Source organism: Vicia villosa, unplaced genomic scaffold (genome assembly GCF_029867415.1).
Source record: "Vicia villosa cultivar HV-30 ecotype Madison, WI unplaced genomic scaffold, Vvil1.0 ctg.003258F_1_1, whole genome shotgun sequence".
Classification (NCBI taxonomy): domain Eukaryota; kingdom Viridiplantae; phylum Streptophyta; class Magnoliopsida; order Fabales; family Fabaceae; genus Vicia; species Vicia villosa.
The window spans coordinates 227,130-237,491 of record NW_026706154.1 but is presented as its reverse complement, the minus strand read 5'-3'; the positions used below and the strand labels follow the sequence as shown (position 1 = coordinate 237,491).

The 10,362-nt window shown below is 32.5% G+C and overlaps 1 protein-coding gene across 1 annotated transcript; it reads left to right on the top strand.

Annotated features, from left to right (window-relative positions):
• The first annotated feature begins 4,705 nt into the window (after window positions 1-4,705).
• LOC131640663 (uncharacterized mitochondrial protein AtMg01250-like) lies at window positions 4,706-5,260 on the top strand. The gene has a single exon (XM_058911043.1). It carries the CDS (start codon window positions 4,706-4,708, stop codon window positions 5,258-5,260), a length of 555 nt encoding a protein of 184 aa, XP_058767026.1.
• Window positions 5,261-10,362: the final 5,102 nt, after the last annotated feature.

The following is a 10,362-nucleotide window of genomic DNA, read 5'->3' as shown; positions in this document are numbered from 1 at the left end:
AATTCGGTACCCAGTGTGCTTTGGGTCCATCATAGTTAGTTAATTCAGTACAAATTAAGTTAAGTTTTATCCTGGTTCGTTGTTAATCAAACTACTCCAGTCCACCCCTGACAAGGTGATTTACCTCAACTGAGGATTTAATCCACTAATCCAACTGATTACAATGGTTTTCCACTTAGATACCCTCTAAGTCTTCTAGAGTCTACAGATCACAACTTGATCACTCTAGGAAATCCTTTTACAATCAATGTAAATTAAATGTTTACAAGAGTATAACTTGCTTCTAATAAAGTTGTAATCACAACAGTGATATTTCTCTTAAGTTCTAATTCTTAACTCTCACTAAGATATTACAAAGATGTGAGGTTGAAGATGAAGTTCTTCTTTTCTTTTCACGATTTCAGTTTGACAACGTTTTGGTATAATGCAAGAGAGTTAGTTGTTGCTTCTGACCAAAACTTCTATATATAGGCGCTTGAGAGGAAATGACCGTTGGGAGCATTTAATGCTTTGCGTGAATAGTAAAACGCTGCATTTAATGTTTCACACTTTTGTCAACTACCTCGAGCCATGCTTTTGCTGCTTTTACTGACTTTGCCTTTTGTAGCTTCTAACGTTCTTTTTCTCAGTCAGAGATTTGACGTTACAACCTTTTTATCTTGTACTTTCTTCTGGACTCAGAATGTGTTGAATAAACATTTGAATTTCAGAGTCTCCAGCTTTGGTGCAGAGCATCTTCTATCTTCTGACTTTGAAGAGCTTTTAAGAGTGATACCATCAGAGCTTCAGAGCTTGTGCTTCTGACTTCCATCTTCTGATGCTTTCCAGTTCATGTTCTGATTCTGCAGGACCATCTTCTGATGTCTTGCCAGACCATGTTCTGATGAAGCCATCCAGAACTTCTGGGTCAGTGCTTCTGAGCGCTGATTTGTGCATACTCTTTTATACTTTTCCTGAAATGGAAAACCTAAAGGATTAGAGTACCACATTGTCTTATACAAAATTCATACTTAATGTTATCATCAAAACTAAGAATATTGATCAGAACATTTCTTGTTCTAACCGATAGTTTTACTAGTACTTGTTTTAAACTTTGAATAACCAATACCACTTTTGTCATTAGAAAATCTTTGTTGACTAAGGACCCCTTCCAACCCAATTTGTCCTTTTTCATATCTTTCAAGAACTCTGTTTAATCGAATAATTTGGAATGAAAGTGATTCACAATTACTACATACAAGATTATTTTTTTCATCACTAATTATCTTTTGTTCTTCATCTCTAAATTCGTTTTCCATTGTCTCGACTTTTTCTTCTAGAGACGATTTGAGATGCTATTATTTTGTATAGAGTTTTGCATTCATTCAAGAGTTCATTTATGGCCCCTTGTGCATCCTTATAAAAATAAAATTCATTACTAACCTCATCGTCTTCATAATCGGAATGGTGTTTTGCTACCAATGCAAGATTCACATGTTCTTTATCTGAAGATGAACTTATTTCTTTGTCCTCCCATGCTACATATGCTTTCTTTGGCCTTTTGTCCTTATTTCTCTAGAAATTTTTATTATTCTTTTCAAGTGTAGGGCATTCACTTTTGACATGTCCTTTTTCTCCACATTCAAAGCATTTAACCTTCCTTGTTGGTGCTTCCATTTAAATGACCTCCTTTTTCCTTTCTTTTCTTAGAAAATTTTCAAACTTTTTGATAAACTCATTATCTTCTTCACTAGTGGATTCACCCTCTTGATTATTATCATGATGTTTGACTCTTGTCTTTAAGGCAATGTCTTTTGAATCTTTTACTTGAATTTCATCCGTTTCAAGTCTTCCGAGTTTCGTTTCATATTCTTGAAGTTTATCGAACAATGTTGTGGAAGTCATTCTAGATAGATTCTTCTTCTCGGATATCGCAGTTACTTTCGGTTGCTATTCTCTGGTTAAGGATCTAAACACTTTTAGATTTTGTTCCTCGGTAGTGAGTTTCTTTCCAAGTGCACTTAAATGATTTACTAAGTGAAAGGATCTTTTTTGTAAGTCAAGAATGGATTCTTTGGGTTGCATTCTAAATAAATCGTATTATTGACTCAATGTATTTAATCGAGATCTCTTAACTTCAACGGTTCCTTCATGAGTTTCTACTAATGTATCCCATATTTATTTTGCCGTTGTGCATGCCGAAACACGAAAAAATTCATCCATGCTAAGTGCACCTTGAAGAAGATTGATTGTCTTTTTGTCAGCAAGAACTTTTTTCTTATTGTTGCCATCCCATGAAATTTTACGTTTTTCTGATTCAACACCATCGACGATGGTTGTAGGAGCAAAGGGACCATCTTGAACAACCTCCCATACATCTTCTCCTTGTGCTTCTAAGTGATCCTTCATCCGAATTTTCCAAAAGTCGAAGTAATGTCCATAAAACAATGGAGGTTTGTTGTTGCTACCATCGTCTCTAAAAACCGGATTTTGATTTGCAGAAGCCATCTGGATCTTTTGGAACATGTTACCTATAACCTGCTCTGATGCCAATTGTAAGTTTGAGAGTGCGCCTAAGAGGGGGGTGAATTAGGACTTAAAAAATTTATCCGATTTTAGTGATGGAGGATATTATTTTTCTAGTTTATGGTGAGATTATGAAAGCAATAAAGTGAAGAAAAATAAACGACACAAGGATATATCCTGACTCCCCTCACAATCTGAGAGTACTCTAGTCCCCTTACGCAGTAAGAGATTTCACTAATTGTTAGATATTTGTTCAAGCCTAATCCCAAGACTTATCCTACAATCTTCTAACACCCAAACCACCAAGAACAATCCTCTTGGATTTATCAAGTTGAAATGAGAACAATCATCTCACTTGAAACTTCTTATTTCCAACAATCCTAAAAACAAGGAATACACTTCACACAATCTTAATTCCAACAATCCTGGAAAAATAAGATGTGATAAAAACAAGAATGTTTGAATAAATAAATTTGTAGTATATAAATCCTATGAAGGACTTATTCTCTTTCAATATGAAATTTAATAACAAAATACTCTCTTAAGTGCTCAATGATGCTTTTGGAATGATATGAAAGTTTTCTTACAAAGCATCAAAATATGAAATTTTTCTTGAAAATAATGCAGAGAGATTTTATGATAATTTTGAAAGAGGTTACATTAAAATATAATTTTGAAATTAATTTATAGAGTGCAAGAAACCATTCAAAAATCATGGCAATGGTTGGAAATTATTAGGTGAAAATAATTAAGTTTAAATTGAAATGGTGCCAAGAATTGGTTTGGTGAAAAGGTATTTACGTTACATCATTTTTCAAAACAACTCAGGTGTAATGGATTGCATCAAAATTTCAATGGATTGCATGGAATAGATAACACGTGAAAAACTTGAAAATTGGCCTGATGCAATCTATTGCACAAATATTGAAATCGATTACACTGCTTTGAAAATCATTATTGCAATCGATGATGCCTTTCAATCAATTGAGTTAACTCATCATTCATTGAAAGTATGCATAAGATATATGTAATGGCATAAATATTTTCCAACACTTGTAAAAACATTTGAAAATAATATTACCAAAGTTTATATGAAACTTATAAATGCATGATAAACTTATAAATGCATGATTTTAAAAGATTGAGCACTAAGATTATATTTGTTATAGATTTCATATACCTTGAAACTTGATCACAAAGCTTGAATAAAGTCGTGCATCTTTTTTTCTTCTTCTTTGATATATATATATATATGCATGGTCTTGAGAGATTTAAAGTTCTCTTCATCAAAACACAATGTTGGAGAAGCTTGACTTCACATGAGAGATATTAACTTCAACGACGAATGTTTGGAACAAGAAATTGATTTTCCTAATTCCAATGCCATTTTTAATCGGAAGAAGGCGACTAAGAGTTTTTGGTTGAAGTTGAGAATTAAATAAAATATGCTTGCTCAAAAATTAAAAGTTAAATGGCTTAATGAGGGAGATTGCAATAGTGTTTTTTTCATAAGGTGTTGAAGGAGAGAAGAAGAATTAATCACATTGGTCATATTTCTTCTTCAGGTATTCTTCTTGACTCGGTTGTTGATGTTAAGGAGAAAGTGTGGAGTCATTTTTCTAACTAATTTGTTGAAACCGAGAGGGAGAGGATGGTGATGCATGGAGGGGAACAATTTTGATAGTATTAGTGCGGAGGAGAATTCGGTTCTTGAGGATCCTTTTCAAGAGGAGGAGATTAAAGAGGCGGTGTGGGGTTGTGGCAGCTCTAAGAGTCCGGGTCCCTATAGTTATACTTTCTTGTTCATAAAAAATGTTGGATTTCCTTCGTTTCTTCAATTGTTTTCATTCTTGTGAGGTTTTATCAAAGGCGGCGACTTCTTCTTTTTTTACATTGGTTCCCAAATCTCCAAATCTGGTTTCTTTGGATGATTATAGACCTATTTATTTAGTGGGTTGTATGTACAAAGTTGTTTCTAAACTGTTGGCGGGTAGATTAAAAAGGGTTATCTCTTCTTTAGTATCTCCGTGTCAAAGTTCCTTTGTTCTAGGGAGACAATTACTTGATGGTGTTTTGGTGGCTAATGAGGTGGTGGATTATGCTAATAAGGAGGGGAGGAATTCTTTTTCTTTTTAAAGTTGACTTTGAAAAAGCATTCGACAACGTGATTTGGGATTTCTTAAGATTCATCTTGTGGAAAATGGGTTTTGGCTCGGTTTGGAGGAAATGGATGGATCTTTTGGTTTTTCAAAGCAAGATGTCCGTTTTGGTCAATGGTAGTCCTACTATGGAGTTCGGGGTGGAGAAAGGGTTGAGACAAGGAGATCCATTATCTCCTTTCCATTTTGTTTTGTTAGCGGAGGGGTTGACGAGATTAGTGAGAAAGTCAATTGATCTTGGAGAATATAGTAGTTTCTTGATTAATGGAAGATGCCAAGTTGATATCCTCCAATTTGCGGAGGATACTCTTTTGGTTGGGGAAGGTTCTTGGAAGCATGTGTTGGCTATCAAGTCGGCGTTAAAATTTTTTGAGTTGGCTTCGGGTCTAGGCATCAATTATCCTAAAAGTAAATTGATTGGCATTAATACTAGTAACAACTTTGTGGAGGTCGTGGATTATGTGCTCTCTTGTAAGGTGGAAGCTAGTACCTTTACGTTTCTTGGTATTCCTATTGGTGCTAATCCGAGGAAGCATTCCACTTGGGTTCCTCTTGTGAATAAAATGAAGAAACGTCTTTTGGGATGGAAAAACTGATTCCTTAATCTTTATGGTAGGATTACGCTCTTGAAATATATCCTTTATGCACTTTCCATTTTCACTATGTCTTTTTACAAGATGCCATCGAGGGTTGTCAAAGAGATTACGAGCATCTAAGGTAAATTCTTATTGGGGGTTCAGAGTATAAGAGGAAAATCTATTAGTTGAGTTGGAAGAAGTTGTGTCTTCCCCGGGCGAAAGGGGGTTAGGTATTAAAAATATTTCGGACTTCAATTTAGCTCTTCTTAACAAATGGAGATGGAGAATTATGCAAGGCTCTGAATGTCTTTGGTATTATTTGTTGAAAGCTCGATATGGGGATATTTCCATGAGGATCTTTAGTGATGGAAATGGTGGCAAATTTCCTTCTTCTTTTCTTTCTTGGTGGAAGGACATTCTTAAGATTAGGTTTCCCCCTTTTAGGGATCCCATCGAGGCTTGTTGTAAGTTTGAAGTTGGGAATGGTTTTAGTATTCCTTTCTGGGAAGCTAAGTGGGTGGACGATTGCTCTTTGAGGGAGAAATTTTCGGATTTATTTTCCCTTTCTTGTTTGAAACTCGTTTCGTTGGCCAATATGGGGGGTTGGAGGAATGGTGTTTGGAGTTTGGGGGATTGCGGTGTGAAAGTTTCTTCATTGTCTTTGGAGAACGGGTTGAAGTTTAATTCTCTTGAGGCGTTGTTAAGAAGGGCGGTGATGGGGGTTTTTGACCGCGACAAAATGGCTTGGTCAGGCAAATCGAGTGGCCTTTATTCGGTTTCATCATGCTATGGTTTTTATGCTTCTTTACGAACACCGTTCGGCCCGTCTAATAGGAATGATGTCTCGTTGAAAAAGGTTTGGAAGGTGGAGACTTCTTTCAAGATAAAGACGTTAGGTTGGAGACTTTTTGTGAATAGACTTCCTATGAAGGATCTCTTGAAGATTAGAGGTATTGTTTTTCCTTTGAATTCTTTAAAGTGTGTCTTTTGCGGTGTAGGTTTGGAGGATAGGGATCATTCTTTTTTATTATGCAAAGTTGTGAAGATTATTTGGAAAGAAATAGCTTTTTGGGTGGGTAAACCGCTTTGTTTAGAGGAGGAGTGTCTTTCAAGTTTTTTGGATTAGTATTTGTTTTGCAAAGGTAAAAAAGTTAGGGAGGACAAATTGGATGTTATTTGACTTGTGATTACTTGGTCCATTTGGCTTTTGCGTAATGGGATTTGCTTCCGAAACGACGGTTGGAATATTGATAATACGGTATGAAATATTAAAATTTTGGTTTGGAAGTGGTCGTTTATAGGAGATATTACTTATCCCAATTCTAGTTTTTACGAATTTAGCAAATATCCTTTGCTATTCTTATCGTAATTTCAATTGGTTTGTAATCTCTTTCTTTTGTCGAATTTTTCCCATTTTGTTGTGTAAAAAAGTTAGAGAACCCTTAATTCTTCCGTTAATTTATTCCTTGATTACACAAAAATAATAAAAATATATTAGTATTCTAATTAAGCGGGACAAGAAATATGTTCGTCGTTCCCAAACTAAAATGCCTTCAAGGGACTTTCTTCCTCATCTCTAATGGGGGAGTTTTCCATCTTAGAAGCCCTGTATAAAGAATTCTTTGCACAGATTCCCACTAACAAATACAAATAGAGATCTTTATAATTGAATGACTAAAGTGATTCCCTATATAAAGAATTCTTTGCAAAGATTTCCACTAACAAATACAAATAGAGATCTTTATAATTGAATGACTAAAGTGATGCTAGTATAGTCTCCAGACATTAAAAATTAATAATAAGTAAATAAAATTGACAATTTCACTTTGAAAAGATTTATTTATAATTATCAATTTTAAAAGAAAAGTTTTAATTTGTAAATATGAACAGTTTGCACTAGTGCAAAAAGTACTTTTTACATCGGGCCTAGGCCCGATGTAAAGCCAGGTGATGTAATAAGTCATAGACATTTTACATTGGACCAAGGCCCGATGTGAAAAATTAACATACCACATCAGTTGAATTCAGATGTCTTATGTGAAAAATAATGCAATTTTTTATAAAAAAATATATATACGCCATATTTTACATCGGTTGCCCTATCAGCCCGATGTAATAGATAGTTTTTTACATTGGTTTTCCATTTTGCCCGATGTAATAGATAAGTTTTTACATCGGTTTTTCATTTTGCCCGATGTAATATGTTTTCTGTTTTTAAGCATATAATAGATGCTTTTCCTATTTTAACCTGTAATTTTTTTGTACCTAATTTTCCATATAAGTTTCAAATACCACACAAACCAAAGTTAGGTCGCTATTTTGCACATTTTCCCCACAACACACATACCACACTTAGGTCACTATTTTCATATTTTTCTAACCAGTGAAGAATATAATTTCATTGCACCAAATAACTAAGATGCATATATATATATATATATATTCTTCAAAATTTACAAAAGTATTAATATAGGATACACAAGTGTACGAAATTATAATAAAGTTTACACACGATGGACTACTACAAAATAACAAAACAACAAATATTCAATCATTTAAGTCCTTTAGCGCACTTGAAATACCAACATGCATTCACGAGAAGATGAGTTGTAGCTTCTGAAAATAAAGTTTAATCTTTATATAACTCAAAGAAACAATACCATTATATATGAGCCGTGGAGATGAGAACCTTCATAAAAATCAAATCCTACAAAACAAATCCCAAAACAATACCATTACAATTTACAACATAAAAAAATTTAATTTTCTAACAATCAAACCATGCAAACAATTCAACACTAAATAATGATCCGAATCCAATAATTTAATACTTTCTTTTATTAACAAACTTATCCAAACAAAAGAACATGTGTATGGAATGAAAAAGACGTAATATAAAGTTAGTAACAACAACTCAAAGGTGTTCTTCAGCAAAGGAAGCGGAAGGGAAAGAAAGGAATAAATTCAAAAAAAACTGAGAAAAAACCGATTCTCGGAATAAATTCCAACAATTGTTTACGTTAATATATTTTTTAAAATTATTGATTAATACATATAACTTTATTTACATTAATAAATAAATATTCCAATCAGAATTGAACCAAAAACAACATATAAGAAAATATAAAAAAAATCTTCTACCAAAAATTAAAGTTAACCATTAACTTATATTTATTTAACTCAATTAACAAGTATTTATTTAACTCAATTAACTAGTATGCAATTTGTTTATTTATATTTATTAATTATGCACAAAAACGTAGACTTTTATAAAATATAAGTAAACTAATTTTTTGAAAAGAGAAAATAGTTTTTGAAAAATTCAAACTTTAGAATAAATTTATCATATACTATGTTTTTAGAAACTAAAAAAGAATTTTATACTTTTCTAATATATATATATATATATATATATATATATATATATATATATATATATATATATATATATATATATATATATATATATATATATATAAATTCTGCTAGGTCAGACTTCAGATGGCACACTGAATGTTAAGACATCCGATCCAACATTTAGATCAACAAGGTGTAAACATAGCAATTAGAAGAATAATAAACAACACAAGAAATTGTTAATCCAGTTCGGTGAAATCACACCTACTTTGGGGCATACCAAGCCAGGAAGAAGATCCACTATCAGTAGTACTATTTTATGTAAACAACGTCCGGTTTACCTAGTCACTACCCAATACAATCTTTATCTTAGAACCTCATCTAAGACAAGAGAACCCCTTCTCACTCCCAACCACCGCAATGGTGTTGAACAGTTTCTAGTCCTAGGAACTGTGTCAACGACTTAGCATTCTCCTCCTATTGTTTCTATTCTTCAGATTCCTATCTTAGAGTTACATCAAAGCTTCCTCCAAGAGCAAATACTCCTCTTGCTTAAAGGCTTCGAGGATCACATAGGTAACCTTCCCACAGGCCAGGAGGTTTACTTGGACTAACCATAATGACTATATCGTTATATTATTGACTGTCCACCTTTTCTTAGGTTATAATGCTTCTATTTATAACCTATTCCCAACTGGATTTGGGCTTTTAATTGCTGTTACAAATCAATAAGAACTTCTGCTAAAAATTAGGTTTGCAATCAAATCTTTCTAAATTGCATCCAATTATAGAAAGTCTTCTTTTGTTCTTCAATATTCTTTTTTATTCTCTCGACCTTTAAATTTACGCATTTAAAGATTGCATAATATTCTCTAAATATTCTGTGTTTATTCAAAACATACCGAATCTTCCAACTCAGCATGCATGTTGTCTTGCACTTCTTCAAACGACATGTTGTTCCAAATGTTGAAATCCTTCAACTCAACATGTTATGACATCATATAGGACATCTTCTGTACCTGTTCAATAACATATATGTCCTATCTTTTCTTTCATATTATTTGTTTTACAAAAATCTGCCAATCATATATATATATATATATATATATATATATATATATATATATATATATATATATATATATATGTATGTATGTATATATTTGTCAAAATGGGCTCAGTCCATTTGGTCGACCCACAAGTCCTATATTTTATCGTGGATCGGGCCACAAAATACCTTTAAAAAATACAACTCTATATTTTTGGTTCAGTCCACCGGACCTATGTTTTTTTGGGCTGGTCCGATCAAGCGGACTTCGAGCTGACCCATTTAAAATAAAATTTTAAAAAAATTTTAGTTAATTTTGAAAAAAAAAGTATTGAACCAAAATATAATTGTATAAGTGTATTTCAAGTGAAAAAGAAAAGTTAAAGATGATGAAGATTTGTTTTAAGATGATATGATTAAAGAAAATGTTAAATATGTTTTTGATCCATATAAATATCTCAAATTTTATTTTTACTCCCTATAAAAATAATGACATATTTTAGTCCATACAAAATTTTTATGCATTCAGTTTTAGTCCCTACTATTTTCTAAAATTTTGAAAACTGTTTAATTACCCTTAAAAGTTTAAATTTTTGAATAATTTTTTTCTTACGTGTTTAGAATACTATAAAATGTTTCTTTAGCAAATTATAGAATTTTTTAAAGTGAGAAGAATTAAATATGAATTTTTTAAAATTTAAAAGATAATGATAAA

Bases quoted from the DNA above. Each gene is read 5' to 3' on its own strand.
- LOC131640663 (XM_058911043.1), top strand. From the start codon at position 4,706: ATGGGTTTTGGCTCGGTTTGGAGGAAATGGATGGATCTTTTGGTTTTT.